Source organism: Protopterus annectens, chromosome 9.part0, assembly GCF_019279795.1.
Source record: "Protopterus annectens isolate FY-2018-M chromosome 9.part0, PAN1.0, whole genome shotgun sequence".
Lineage (NCBI taxonomy): Eukaryota > Metazoa > Chordata > Ceratodontiformes > Protopteridae > Protopterus > Protopterus annectens.
In genome coordinates, this window is record NC_056743.1 from 1,463,265,235 (window position 1) to 1,463,282,038 (window position 16,804).

Here is a 16,804-nt window from a genome sequence, read left to right on the forward strand (position 1 = left end):
AGTAGACAGTGACCTCTCATTTGACACCCACGTTGCCAACGTGGTTAGAAAAACATTCTACCTTGCACACCTCATCATGAAGGGTTTCACATCCAGATCCAAGGATGTCATTGTACCCCTATATTCCTCCCTCGTCAGACCCATGATTGAGTACAATGCCCCATTTGGTATGTACCTCACCCGGCACTTGCAACAGCTGGAGAGACCACAAAAGTACCTCACCAAAAGGATCAAGGGTCTCCAACATATGTCTTATTCTGTCAGACTAAAGAAACTTCAGCTCTATTCAGTAGCATACCGCCTGCTCAGAGGTGATCTCTGCCTGACGTACAAGGCCATGTCCAATCAGGATCTGATGGACATGCTCCACCTCAAAAAATCCAAATCCATCAGGACCACGAGAGCTAAAGACTTAAACCTTGGCACAAGTATGAATAGGACATGCTGGAAGGATAGATTCATAACCCAGAGGCTTCCCATGCTTTGGAACAGGATCCCAGTTCGTATTAGGCAGAGCCCCTCACTGACTCTCTTCAAGAGAAATCTTGATGAGTGGATGGGAGATCGTAAGTTTACCCCAGGGGTCACATCTGTGTCACTGCTAGACAGGGGCACAGTAAACTAATTCTATTATATAAGGGGACCTTCACTGTGTCACTACTAGACAGAGGCACAGTAATCTAGATTTATTCTGTACATTTTTGTACCATTTCATGGGGTGGCAAAAGCCACATCACTATGGCTAGGCTTACAAATGCCCCAGGGCAGATAGCCTAGTACTATACTATGAAGCTATACTATATGAGAGAAGAGTAAACAGAAGCACTCCAGGGATTATACCTTTATTCACAGAATATTACACATTTATTTCTACTGGTACAACACTTTCTAAGGCTCTTATATTTATTTGTTATGACAGCACATGCAGACTGATTACTAACCTTCCTCACAGCACAGCCTTTGCCACCTAGCATCATAGGCTTGCTGGTTCGCAGCCCACTCATCTTCAGCTGTCCAGAGTAATGCAGTGATATTTAGCTATACCTATCCATAGTATACACAAGCTAGGCAATTATTTACTACTTAGTAGAATGAGTTCTTAGTACTGGGGCATTGGGCATCGGCTGAGACTCCTGTATCCACTATTTCAGTACACCCCCCCCTCCGCTGCTTCAGGTCAGCATGGTGGTGCCTGACCTGCTCACCAGTCCGGGAGATACCTGTGGCACTGGTGAAGTCACAGGCGAGACTGTCCCAGGCCTCCAATTTATACTGCAAGTCCTGGTACTGGCCCTGCTGTAGTCTGTGATCATGGTGTTTCACCAAGAGCCATACCATGATTTTTGACTCCTGGATGCCCCAGTGCTGCACTCTAAATCGAGTGCCTTCACCCACACCAGCCATTCTGCCTGCAGTAGGAAGCTAGAACCAGTTATGAGAAGTATTCTTGCCTGTGGGGTTTAAATACGGCCAATTTCCCACACTTTCCCATGATTGGCCAGTTTTGAAAAGGCTAAGCTATGGACACACCTGCTTATATAAGGTTGGCAATGCTTAAGTAGGTATACCACTAGGCAGATTGAATTGGCTCCCCTATACCCCTATACATTGCATGCACTTACTAACTTGAGCTGTGCTGCTGTTAGCATTGCTTAATAGTTAATTATCACTATATTTGCCATTTGGCAATAATTTATTCTTCATTACAGGTTATATATGTGTCTGGTGTCCGTGATTTATGTGTACATACACTGTATGGAGACTTGGGGACTTCTACACTTTATTACAATCACACCTCAAATCTATGCTTACTGCAGTACTCCAGTTCACATACTTATGTTATGTAGCAGGTTATGCCACTTCACACTGTACATAGATTCAGTTCACATGTTTGTTTTTATTTTCCTGTGGTGAGGATTAGTTTACTGATACCTCATTCATATCTACTGCTATTATGGCTTAATGGTTAACTATAGTGTACAGGGTCCTGAGTTTGAGCCTTGCAGAAGCAGTTTATTTTCTTGCTGGGCAGAACATGGGCCGTTGGATCCAGCGTGATTAAGGCACTTTAAAGCAGTTGTCAGCGGGTTTGCGCGATGGTAAGCACTGCTAACCTCTGGTTACAGTTTCTTACACTCAGTTAGCTTCTACTTTGCTTAATCTGTGCAGGCAATGCTTACCCCCGCACAGACGCACTTAAATATGCTTACTACTGCTTATTTGTGCTTAAACCTGCTTACTAGTGCCTTATTCATTATGACACTGACACTTCACATGTACATTTCATGCAGTACTCCAGTTCACATTTAAATGTTATTATGTAGGTTATATGGCAAAAGGATATAAAAATATGTTCATATACAGAAAATGATATGTGCTGCACTGGGACTCAAACCGGGAATGCCTGTTCATTAGATGGATGCTCTAACAACTACAATATTGCTGTGCTGCTTCATTTGCATATATATTCATTGTTATCCTCTTCAGCCTTTTCAGCTGCTTTAACCATAGCTAAGCGATGGTCAAACCCGCACGCCTATGGTTAGCTGTATTCGGGGTTTTAAAAAAAATTACTACAAGGGTTTCTTCATTTTATTTCAATGTACTGTTGCTGTTGAGCACATGGGGACTGTTGGTGGGGATATGCAGACACCTATGAGCGGTCTTGCTCATTTATTTACACTTTCTTCTGTTCTACTTTGCAGGGGCATGTTTATTCTGGGAGCTGTTCCCTCAGACATGCCTCCTGCACTCATCCACACTCAGTGTAGGATTTGGAGCTCAGGCAGTGTGCCTTCATTAATATGCATGGCATTCTGCCGTCCTCCTCCTAAACTGCCACTTCCATGCAGGACTTGATTAGTCCTGCACAGAAGATTAGTAAATCCGGGGGAATGACATTTATTCTAGTCTTGTTTAAGATTCTTCCATTTATTTCCAATTCATTCCAGTATTCTACAGTCCTATCAATTCTTACACTATACATATGTATGACAGCAGTCACTTGAAATACATGATGGTGGATGCTTCAACCTTTGCTTTCATCTTACTCTAACACCAGAGAAATGCACATATAGTAACTATCTTTTGGGGGGACGGTGCTGAAGGCAGGCAGGCAAGCACTACTTCCATATATGATTTATGTATCCCCTCAAACTTTTATCTTTTCAGTTTATTGTGAGCCGCTATTTTGTAAGCTTTAAACATTAGGCCATGGGTACAACATAGGTCTTTTCTGAAAGAATAAAAAATAAGACTGAAATACTTTTCTAAGCCATGATTTTTGTTGAGGCCACCCATTGGATCAAAATATTGAAAAAATGCTCTAAACTTCTCAGAGCATCTATAATCCTATGGTAGTGGCCTCCAGCTTAATTGAGTTATTTTTGTACATAGACAGTCACTGTCTTGATGATGGCAGATATGTTGAAGGAATGCAAGAAAAAGTAAAGTTGAACAGCAGCACTGAATTTCTTTCCTTAACCATATGTTTTGTTCAAGCCATCATTGGATAAGGAAGCTGTTAAAAAGGTTCAAAATGCACTTTATAGCATATGGGTGTGGTGTAGGGAGCCCAGCATGGAGGGAGGATTGGGGGAGTACTGGAGGTTGTGGAGGGGGCAGTAGGTAGTGGAGGGGTGTGGATCCCTTTGCTTAAGGCACCATTTCACCTAAGACCACCTCTATACACTGGGTTGTTAAAATGTGTCATCATTGCAGCTAAATGCCAGTCACAGTAAATGTCTCAATAAGAGTAGTCAACACAGTGTGATACACAAGCTTATCAAAATGTAAGAGTATTGTAGCTACAGTTAGTTTATCTATACGATTCCTAAAACTCTGCAGCATGAACTTAAAGATTGCTTGGGGGGGTGGCAGTGAAAAGGTGACACATACTGGAACCGTCCAGGGACCCCCAACTTGACACTTGCTGGGGGCCCCAAAATGCTAACACCAGCTCTGGGTATGAAATTCTGTAATTGAAATTGGCCTCACTACCAATGGATGTTGACCTCACTACACTGCAGCACTCGGAACTTTTAAAATGGTGTAGAATGCGAATGCAAAATGTCAAAGAATTGGAGCTGCCTATGTAAGTGCAGGCACCACTGCAGTACAGGAATAGTTCCACCTTTGGGTCACAACTAGTACTACAGGCATTATGTGGTATACATCCTAAATGCCTGCAATATGCTTCTATCATACAGGTGAAATTGGATTGCAGGCCTTGAATAGGTAGATGAGGACTGCACAAGTGCATAATCATTGTTTTCTATGAATTGTCCTGTCTGGACAAAATACTGCCTGAGGAACTACTCAGTGCAACCCCATAGCATGTGAAGCTTGGATTTTCAGATGTCAAAATGCATATATGACAGACATTTTACCTATCATGCATGAACCATCATATGTCATATAGGTGGCAGTGTCAGGGCAGGCCAACACTGGAGCATCTGAGTGGTTACTCAATGGCTTTGTCAGTATACAGGCTATGGTTATCAAGAGTAACTTATATGGGACCTTTCTGCATTATGTGTAAAGCATTCAGGTAGTGTTTGGTAAGTCACACTTTGCCACTAGTGTGATGCCATACCAGGGGTAAAGTTAGGATTTACCATCAGAATAGCATTAAAGGATATCAGAGTATTGAAGTTATCCCAAGATTTATGGAATCTAGTCATTACTTAGTGTTTGCAGTTCATTCTTCTCTAACATCTCTGTAGCTCATTGAACTGCACTGTAGATGCTCATATTTACATATATGGACTGCACGCCTGAGCCGTGTTGTTCTGTGTGAATCTAGATAGCATTTAGAAATATATTTAACCTACCTATGCAGTGTGTGCTCATGTGCTCATATTCTGAGTTGGACTTCCCCCATGATTGTTTTTTCTTCAATTAATTATGCTGAAACTTGAGCATGAGTGTGATATCATGATATTGTTAGCTTATGTAATGTATGGTTGTAGTAATGACCGATTAAATGACCTAATGAAATAAAATGTTTGTGTTTGTAGGAAATCCATGCCATTGCTGCCAAAGACAGGATCCAAATATTCCACAGTGTCCTACTTCAAATGACATATTTGTTGAAAGTCAGGTAACGATTTTATTTCAGCCATGAAATCTTGCCATATTGAAATAAATATTCATAAGCACACTTACTCATATACTAGTTAATATAATATGATTTCAGGAAGAGTATTTTAGTGAGAAAATCTGTTGGGTTTGGATCAGTGAATGTAGGATAAAAAATGGAATTCAATGAGATATAGCTAGTTAGGAAACCAAAGTCACATAATAGTTTATAAAATGGTGTGTTTAATAACACTAAAAAAGCATAAAAGAAATGTGTTTGCCCTGAATCATGGATTTACACTAATATCAAATCATGCTGTAGTTTTTGATGTTGACAGATAGATTTGTGATATTGTGGAGTTGAACTTTAGTTATATATGTGACTAGGAAGTTAATCAGGTAGATGTTGTTTAAGATATTACCTAAAATCTGCAGCAGCAGATATATGTATTTCATAATATTTATTTATTTTTAAAATAAATATATTTTGTAACTAAGTATTTAAGTAGCTAAATACTGTAAGTAAGTAAATAATAAAAAAAAAACTTACTTTATTTGGTTTTAACCCTCCAAAGTCCATTTGTATCCATTCTGCACCCAAACAATAAGCACTGAAAAGTTTAAACAGATACATATTATAGTATATCTTGACCTGTAGTATGAAGGAAAGTCAATACACATGAAGCTGCAAGTGAAGCAATGCTGACAAATTTGCACAAATGAAGTGAATTTGTACAGCTCTAACTTTTAGTAAACATACTGTCACCTAAAGAATTTCACTAATACTTATGGGAGCCCAGAAAGTTTCTTTTATTTGTTAATTTATTTTGCTTTTGTTTACCAAGTTTATTGAACTGGCTTTAGTCAAAAATCCCTTTTCAGTGGAGACCTGGGTAGTAAAGCTCCATCATATTGCAAACATTTTAAACAGGCATTCATTAATTGCATGAGCAGACATAAAGCATACCTCTCAAGTGTACCTCATTACGAGGAACGTACCTCATTTGGAGTCTTAAAAAGTTCATGTTCCTCGAAGTTCCTCAAAGTTCCACATTGAAAGAGTCTTTCACACATTAAGTGTAAGGAATTTATTTAAGTGAAATCCATGCTAAATAGAAATTAATCATATTAATTCATTAAAATATCTTCTTTATAAGTAAAACCAGCATATTTTAACCACCTGTGACCTTCCTAGTTGACGTTGTTAGTAAGCCATTAGTATAAGTTCCACAATTTGCCTATTTGTTCCACATTATGAGGGCTAGTGTTCCTCATTTTGGAGATGGAAGGTTGAGAGCTATGTCATAAAGTAATATATATATTAACAATTATATATGCATGTGTTTATTAGATCTCATTCACATGAAAAAAACAACTATTACAGTAAAAAGATACTTGTGCATTTAGAAGATGCTGAACATTGAGTATTTAAAGAGGTGTATTAGTGGGTTTGTCAAATAGATAACAGATATTGTGATCGCTGCTTAGAAGTTCAAAGAAATAGAAGTGAGGGAAGGAACATGGTAGGCCACAAAATGTTAATACTGTAGTTCAGAGGTAGAGTATTAACCAGTTTCAGAGACAATAATATATACCTGTCATTAGGTTTATATTAGAAATGTAAACGTTGGGGGGTCAGAGTCACATAAACTATGTATATGGCTCAAAGTTGCTAGTCAAACTATTCAAGTATTGGTGGAGACTTTGTGGGGCATAGCATTCTGAATGAAGAGAACTGGTTTGACAATGTATCAAGGTAGAGACTGTTTGTGGGGCATAGCATTCTGAAGGAAGAGAACTGGTTTGACAATGTATCAGGCTGAGTATTACAGCTGTAATTGTCCTGGAGATATACAGGAATTGATCCATTGATTTGATAGGTTTATTTTTAACTGTGTTTTAAATAAATGTACATTTGGAGTGAATTTCAGTGGTAGTGTTTTGTGGTTTAATAGTTTAGCTACACTGTTTGAATGTGTGGTATTTGATGAGTTGGTTTTAGCAATTAGTGATTTTTCCCCAGAGTGCAAAATTCTATTGAGAAAGTCATGGTGTATCAAATAGTTAAGGGATGGGCAGTTTTCTGGTTTACAGAGAAGCCGGTGTAATGTAGTTAGTGGAGAAAGAGCTAGGTGATGTGATAGGTCTAACCAGTTTAATTCTCTGAGTGCTAACCAGTGGTATGTTCTATTGATACAGTTTTCTACAAATTTGGGTATTCGGGCAGTTGTCAGACTTGAAGGTTCATCCAGTTCAGGCACTGTAGATGAGAGGTGGAAGTAGAAAAATGGAGGCTATACATCTTCTGGGTAAAGTTTATGCTGTATAACCTACCTAGTTTTTGATGATTGTTTTTAACCAAGTGTGATACACTGTGGTCAAATTTCAACTTGTCAGCTATGATGACACCCAGAAAGTTTGAATGGTTTACTTGTTCTATCATGGTGCTGTTGGCAGAGATGACTGTGAGTAATGTTTTTCTCGTAGAGATGTGTTTTGGAGTAAAGAGCAGTAATTTAGGTTTTGTTTTATTTTTTGTTTGTTTGTTTGGGGGGTTAGAAGTAGTTGTGAATTATATAGTTCTGTTTCAAGCAATAAAAAGGATTGCTGTATATGGTCTTGGAGTTTAGAAAGAGATATGGCAGAACAGATTAGGGTCAAGTCATTAACAAATGAAACTAGGGTACCATTTCTTATAGCAGTGTATAGGTAATTGATGAATATGTTAAAGAGTAAGGGGCCTAATGTAGATACTTATGAGACACCAATAGTTACTGTCGAGAAGGCGGAGAAATCATTTCTCCATTTCACTGCTCGTACTCTTAGAGGTAGCTATTGTACCACTGAAGTGAAAAGTTGGTGATCCCTATGGATGAAAGTTTATGTAAGAGTTTCTGGAGGAAAACAGTATTAAAAGCTTTTGAAAGAAATCTAGGAAGATGGTGGAGACTAGGTTTCTTCTATTTCTATGTGTGTTAACAGTATTAACAATAATTACAAAGCAGTAGTTGTGCTGTGATGAGGATAAAAGCCATGTTTAGTTGAAGACAAACATTGGTTATCTATCAGATTGTTCAGAATTTGTTCATTATACATTTTTCTAATATTTTGATATGGGAAATAAAATGGCAATGGGCCTTTACTTTCAAAGACCTCTACTGATTCTGCCAATGTGCAGTGGAATAATGAATGTTTTTTTTTCCATTGTGAGGGGTCTTTGTTTTCGGATAAGAATCGATTTATTAGAATTGAGACTGGATATGCAATAGCCTCAGCAGTGTTTTGAGATATTTACCAAGTAGCATGTCAGGGGTAGTCATGGTAGGCTTTAATTTTTCTTTTTTTTTTAAAGTATTTTTAATGGCATCTCTGAGAAATGGTTCTATATTCCTGTGTCGACAATGTCAGATTCGACATTGTCGGCTTTGAGAATATAATATAGACCCACTAAAAGTACAACTGAAAATGTGGTATTTAGAAGTAATTGACAATACTACATATCATGCTAGAAACTGGTTTGTATAATATAGCAGATTCTGCCAAAAGAATACAGTGCAACCATGCTGCATTTTTTAGTTAGTGGAAATAAAAATGTGATCTATACTTCATGTTAATTGAATGTAAAAACAAGGTGTAGGATAAAGTAAAGCTGTCTGACCTTCTGTTGCCATGCCTAGTTTCTTATTCTGTAGTCATTTGGTGCTATGATAATACTGAAGGATGAGCTATAGCCATTTTTAGCCAGAACTCAGGAGTTAACTAACAAGCTTCTGGCTGCTCTGGTGGTATAGTGAGATAAAGCCCTGAGTGCAGCCCATCTGATCCAGGTTTGATTAGTGGCTCAGGCAACTGACAGAGAAACAGGGAGGGATAGATGTTGCCATCTCAGGAGGTAGGGTGGTCTCATGGCTGTTCCCTGCACAACATCCTCAGTGGAGGTTTGGAAGGTATGAGGAAGAAGGCATAGTCCTATGAGGATTAGGATGTGGACATTGAGCTCCTGTGGAGGCAAGATGATATGTCAACATGTCTTCACTCCATGCTTACCCTATAAACATTACCAAGAGACCACAGGGGAGGTAGGAAGCAGGTCAGAACATTGCATGAAAAACCCCAGCAGATGGTGAGACAGATAGACCCCCAGGTATTTTTACGATCTGCACCAGCGCCATTGTGGGAATCTATGCGTAATAAGGAGACATCTGGTAGACCCAAGAAATAGACATTGAATACTGGAATAGGATGCAGTAGGATGATGCTGGGGATACCCCAAAATAACAACATTCTGATGGTTGTGCTGAGACAACATGTATTTTGGATGAAATTAAATGAGAAACATATGCCTTGGCAGAGCACGGATTACTATGTTTGCCTAAAGGGAATGCTTTGCAATGTAGCAGATAATTAATTATAGTTGAGAGAGAGCATTTAAATGTTCTCAAGTGAAGTATCAAAGAGTTATGATCATTCTGTAAATGTGGCAACATCTTACAACTACCACTTGCATAGAATCAAGATTTCACCCGCTGTAATTAAACTTCACTGCAGCTTCAGCAAAAGGAGGAATGCAGCCATGTCTGAGCAGAACCATTTTCGAAACTGTGCAACTCTGACTAATGAAATATTTTATTATGAAATAAAACTCTTTATTTTAGTGTTTGGTGGATCACTGATCAGAAAAGCAAGTTGATCTTCAATATATTTCATTTTTTTGCTGATTGAGTTTTTACTTGATTTTTTGAAGTATAAGATCATGAGCTCTCTTAGAAAGTATGTGTCTTTTATTATAACCAACCACATTGAGTACATTCAAAAATATTTTTGTTCTAAAGCATTGATCCTTTTAGCATATCAAAAAAACACAAATGCTAGAGATGAAATTTCAGTAGCAGCTGCATCTACCGTTGCTTATTTGTTTGTAAAGCTGACCAGCTGTTTGGCCAAAGATCAGTACACTGTTTTAGTTTATGCAAGTATGTCACCTCCATATCTGTGCAGCCTACAATGTTGTGTTTTTTCAGGTTCCATTACCCTGGCTGCTGTATGTTTTATATTACGTTTATTGAACCTAGCCATTTTAAGTAACCCTTGAGTTTAATTTGTGCAGTCAAAGTATTGTCCCCCAACCTGATAATTTTCACTCTTTGTAGTTTTTGCAGTTTGAAGCGTTCATAATACCTTACATTCTTTCTTGGCACCTGCCACAGAATGTTTTGATTCATCATTCCAAATGATGTTATGTCAATGGAGCACCATGCAAGCACAGTAATTCTTTTCCTGCTTCACCCATCTTAAGAAAAACATTTGGGGGCTCTCAGATATTAGTCATCTGCATTCTTTTCTGAATGGAAAGAAGATTGGTAACTATCCTTCCAATCTCTTTAATGATGTTTTGGAAATGCTTTATACCCACAGAATAAATGAAGCTGCTCTAGTGGCATAGAGGGATAAAACCCTGGCTATGACGCAGTACACCCAGGATCGATTAGCAGCTCAGGTAAATGACAGAGCAGCAGAAATCAATGAGAATGCCTGTTCTAGGGAGACCACAGCAACATGGGTGTCTTTCTGGAGTGATCCTGGTGTAGCATGGGGTTGTCATGGGAGGAGATTCTGTCCAAAAATGAGGTAGGTGGCAGACATAGCTGAGCTGCTACATAGCCAGGGTGATACACCACAACATCCCCATTACATGTCCACCCCTTGCATGTAACCATGTTACTGTGAGGGAGGGTTGAGTGGATAGGGAATACAAAGAAAACCCTTGGATAGATCAAGGGTTCACTTTGGATTCAAGACCGACCGCAGCAGGGTGGGGGTTAGGAGATCAATTGGTAGTCCCACAGTGGGAATGGAATATTGGGGTGCTAGGCCAGTGGAATGATGTAAGGGGATAACAAATATGCAGATTAATCTGTGAAATAGGTATGTACATTTCAACATTTCAGTTATCTTTGCCATACCTATCTTTCTTAGGTAAAAAATTAGGGTGGCCAGTTACATACAACAAGGAACTCTTCTTTCCTCCTCTAGCTAATAATAATAATAAGCTAATCCACCAAGATCTCCTCTACATCCTGTCTTCTTCTCTGCTATAATTCAGCTGGAAGCCATCGGGAGCCCATCCTCCTTCCAACTCCATCAGATGGATAGCCTCATCTCCTCTGCCCTTATATTTTAGTTGAATGTCTGAATCCTTTCATGTCTGAATATCTTGAAACATTATGTCTCTAGTGGCAGAGCAGTCATGCCTCTCCTACCTATCTGTCCTTTAGAGGTGTGTGTATAGTATCACCTGACAGTTACAGAACAGGCATATTTCTCCTACCTATCTGTCCTTTATATGTGTGCATAGGATCACCTAACAGTGGGAGAGCAGTCATATCTCTCCTACATATCTGTCCTTTATAGGTGTGTATAGGATCACCTGACAGTGGCTTAAATCATGTCATCATCATTTCATATTGCTCTCACTGCCCCTTATCCTTCTCACCATCACTTCCCTCCTTAACCTGCACACAAGGCTGTTAGTGGCCTTATTTCCCTGCAGTCACCAGAAATCCATTGTCTGTATACAGCCAGCCAGCCTCAGTACTGGACAGCATCACTGGTTCCCATACCTCATCCCGGCACTTCTGTCACTCAGTACTGGACAGCATCACTGGTTCCCATACCTCATCCCGGCACTTCTGTCACTCAGTACTGGACAGCATCACTGGTTGCCATACCTCATCCCGGCTCTTCTGTCACTCAGTACTGGACAGCATCACTGGTTGCCATACCTCATCCCGGCTCTTCTGTCACTCAGTACTGGACAGCATCACTGGTTCCCATACCTCATCCCTGCTCTTCTGTCACTCAGTACTGGACAGCATCACTGGTTCCCATACCTCATCCCTGCTCTTGTGTCACTCAGTACTGGACAGCATCACTGGTTCCCATACCTCATCCCTGCTCTTGTATCACTCAGTACTGGACAGCATCACTGGTTGCCATACCTCATCCCGGCTCTTCTGTCACTCAGTACTGGACAGCATCACTGGTTCCCATACCTCATCCCTAGCTCTTCTGTCACTCAGTACTGGACAGCATCACTGGTTCCCATACCTCATCCCTGCTCTTGTGTCACTCAGTACTGGACAGCATCACTGGTTCCCATACCTCATCCCTATCTCTTTTGGACAGCATCACTGGTTCCCATACCTCATCCCTATCTCTTCTGTCACTCAGTACTGGACAGCATCACTGGTTCCCATACCTCATCCCGGCTCTTCTGTCACTCAGTACTGGACAGCATCACTGGTTCCCATACCTCATCCCTGCTCTTGTATCACTCAGTACTGGACAGCATCACTGGTTCCCATACCTCATCCCGGCTCTTCTGTCACTCAGTACTGGACAGCATCACAGGTTCCCATACCTCATCCCTGCTCTTGTATCACTCAGTACTGGACAGCATCACTGGTTCCCATACCTCATCCCGGCTCTTCTGTCACTCAGTACTGGACAGCATCACTGGTTCCCATACCTCATCCCGGCTCTTCTGTCACTCAGTACTGGACAGCATCACTGGTTCCCATACCTCATCCCGGCTCTTCTGTCACTCAGTACTGGACAGCATCACTGGTTCCCATACCTCATCCCTGCTCTTGTGTCACTCAGTACTGGACAGCATCACTGGTTCCCATACCTCATCCCTGCTCTTGTATCACTCAGTACTGGACAGCATCACTGGTTCCCATACCTCATCCCGGCACTTCTGTCACTCAGTACTGGACAGCATAACTGGTTCCCATACCTCATCCCTGCTCTTGTGTCACTCAGTACTGGACAGCATCACTGGTTCCCATACCACATCCCTGCTCTTGTGTCACTCAGTACTGGACAGCATCACTGGTTCCCATACCTCATCCCTGCTCTTGTGTCACTCAGTACTGGACAGCATCACTGGTTCCCATACCTCATCCCTGCTCTTGTGTCACTCAGTACTGGACAGCATCACTGGTTCCCATACCTCATCCCTGCTCTTGTGTCACTCAGTACTGGACAGCATCACTGGTTCCCATACCTCATCCCTGCTCTTCTGTCATTCTCTTGCTCCTCTTAGCAACCTTCACAATATACTTTGGTATTTTAGCAGGTGTTTTGAAATTCTGATAATTTTCTCCTTTCTTAACCTGTTTCACTCCTCAGCAAACTGCTCAGTGTGGCCTTCAGTCTGTCTCACCATACCTTCTACCCCTCCCCTCCTCTTTCCAATCCTTTTTCTCATCCATCATCTGAGTCACATTTTATTCTGTCATCTTTTGTTTTCTTCATTTAAATCATTTCACCAGTGTCCTATGCTCCAACTCCACTTACTGTCTCCTCTGTTTACATTATCACTGAAAGATGGACAGGAATTTTCATCTCCACTTCCCCTGAATTATATTGCATCCCATCCTTTGATTATAAACTAATCCAGGCTTATGGTCTAGTTGTGGCTGTCATGTGTAAATCTAAACTATCTCGTGCTTTCTTTTATGTTCCTCCAACTATCTGTTCACTCTCTGACTTCCATTTTCTCCTCAGGCTCCTTCACTGTCTTCATTTAAACTGGCCAACATCATCCCAAAAGTATTTTTCTGGCTCATCATAACACTTAAGTCACTTTCAAAGACTTTTAGCACCTCCACCAACTAGTCCACTATTAAGAAAAAATAGTGTTAGAAATCTGTCAGTGTCACTATTAGGTCCATAGGCAGTAACCATTTGAAATGGCTGGACCTGCTTCAGTGATTCTGGAAATAAAATGGACTTGCCTATATCTAGTCTGAGATGATCATTTCTTGGGATATTACCTTTTCTCTAATGTATGACGATCTTTGAGTTACTATATACATACACAAATACATGCATACATATATATGCATGCATATATTGATATCTATCTATCTATCTATATATATATATATATATATATATATAAATAATCTTTCTCTATATATATGTGTGTGTGTGTTTGTGGGTATACACACACACACACACACACACACACACACAAAACACACACACGTGTATATATATATATATATATATATATATATATATATATATATATATGTATATATATGTATATATATATATATATATATATATATATATATATATAGGTTCACGTCTAAATTTCGAAATCCCAAAATCTCGAGTTTCAGAACATCAATTTCAGAATCTCGAGATCTTGGAATCCTGAAATTGTGAACCCTCTCCTGAAACACCACTAAACACATAAAAAACAAGCGTATGCAGGGGGGCAAGCCCCCCTGCACCCACCCCCCCCTACTTAAATATACCAACTCCGAGATCGCACTACAGCGAGGACAAGGGAAATATCCCAGTCCACGCTGTATGCCAATCTCCGTTCAGGATTTCGTTTTGGACTTCAAGATTCTGAACGTAACCTATATATATATATATATATATATATATATATATATATATATATATATATATATAAGTTTGTGCGTTGGGGGCCTTCTGCTCCACATATGGGGGTGCAGAACAGCTTACCCTTTGCAAAATAACTAGTTTATAATAGAAGAGCAATATTTGAAATGGTCTCTTTTCCTGCATTTTTCTTTTTTTTTTTTTTGGTGTGTTAGCACTTTACGCTATGTGTGATGACATTTTACTAGGAACCCCATAAATGTTACCTATGTATCAGCTTGTTGCCTGGGTCCTACCATTCCATATTAGCCATCGTACCATACTGCTTATTTTTATGTCTTCTAAGACAATATTTTCTCCTCAGTTAAATAAAATAGCCTCTCTCGCTCTCTACATATATATATATATATATATATATATATATATATATATATATATATATATATATATATATATATATATATATATATATATATATATATATATATATATATATATATAGATATATATATGCCTGTCTGTCTGTTTCTGTCTCTTTCCCCAGCACTGTTCTGGTTTAATCCTAGCATTATCTGGTCCTACTAGTTTTCTCTATGCGCTGTATTTAAATTCACTTTCACAAAATGATAATTTTTTACTGACCATACTTCCTGTAGTGTCCTGCTCTGTTTAATAATTGATGTACAGTCTATATTGTTTCACACTGTAAGCATCATCCCCTCCTTCCATCCAGCCTCCTTATCAATATTGCATCTTAGGTGGTAATAAAGATAAGTCCTATGGTACATAAACTAAACAAAATGAAGCCTGGATTTGGAAACAGAGGACAAGCTTGATTAAACAAAGGTATATTTTCTTCTGCTGTCAACTCATATAAAAAGCTGCTTTATTTGAAAGAGCCTTAACAAGGATATGCATATTTTGTGAACTCTTAATGTCTGCCATACATTTAGAAAAAAAGATGAATTCTGTACAGCTTAATAGGCAATATAATAGATGGATTATGATTTTATCTGTTGGATTTTCTCTATGACAGTACTATGGGAGATAATATCTATTGCTATGGCAATGTTTGTATATGCATTTACTTTACAGAATTTAGTTGAAAAAATATTCGCAGTTGGACAGAATAACTCAAGCACTGAGACACAGAGAGAAGAACAACGAAAGGAAATAACATCACTGTTACAGTCTGTGGAAAAAAAAGCCTTGCATGACGCATGGTCAGCAATGAATTCAAGTGGAACACAGGGAGAAACCAAATACCATCATACAAACGAAACAGGTAAACTGATTGTGCATATATATGGTAGCAATTTTACACAAAAAAAATGTTACTTTAAAATTCAGTTTTCACCTAACTCAGTAACTCTGCAAATCATATTAATGACAAAACTGTTCTACTCTATGAATCTTTGATTACAGTTGAGTGCACCTCCATCTGTTTCTGCAGTTACCTCCTACTGATGCTTGTAAGCATCAAATATGCGTGTTCTTATTTGCTTTAATAATTCCAGAACCTTGCTACATACAGGGTATAAAAAGATTTCATCTTAAAGCATACATCATGGTAAACACAATTGTACTGATATTTGATCTCTGTCTAATACAGCTTAAGAGATACTGAATATTATGTGTATAGTGTTTATTTGTATTGTAATAATTTTCATATTTCTCTTAATATGTTAACATTCAGATAACTACCAGTCACCACCAGTGTACCACATGGCTCTATCCTTGGTCCCCTCCTCTTTAACATTTTCAGCAATACCCTCTATACTTCCACACAATAAGCCATCCTAATACAATACGCAGATGATTCCAATCTCATTTGCACATCTGACAACAAGGTATACCTCTAAAAAACTTACCTAGAAAGCTTTAACAGCCACTGAAACATGGCTTTGTAACTTACAACTCATGCTCAACCCAAAATAGACCAAACTACTACTTTTTCCCCCAAATTCCTCTCTCATTAAAAAAAAGAAATAAATAAAGTCCTGTCTATTGAGAACACAACCACTGAAGAAACTTCTCAATGGCAAACTATTAGGGGTGATAGTGGATGATAATCTTACAATTGCCCTGCATATACATACATACATACTTGCGTATGATAAACTCATCATAAACTAGTGATGTTTTACAGCGTCAAAAACTCTCACTGATGTAACTAAAACTACACTTACCACTACTTATTTCCTTCCCGCTCTTCTTTATTGTAATCCCATCCTTACTCACCTCCAAGCTTCACAGAAATTAAAACTTGAACAATGCTATAACAAAGTTGCTAAATTTG

At 39.1% G+C, this 16,804-nt stretch overlaps 1 protein-coding gene across 1 annotated transcript in view; it reads left to right on the forward strand.

The window, feature by feature from the left end:
- Positions 1–16,122, forward strand: part of LOC122810701 (adhesion G protein-coupled receptor E1-like) — a 497,749-nt gene extending 481,627 nt beyond the window's left edge. The window contains exons 8-10 of the mRNA XM_044082266.1: positions 5,019–5,101; positions 15,601–15,790; positions 16,118–16,122. Coding sequence (XP_043938201.1) covers positions 5,019–5,101; positions 15,601–15,790; positions 16,118–16,122 — 278 coding nt within the window. The remainder of the gene's footprint in view (positions 1–5,018; positions 5,102–15,600; positions 15,791–16,117) is intronic.
- The last annotated feature ends 682 nt before the right edge of the window (positions 16,123–16,804 follow it).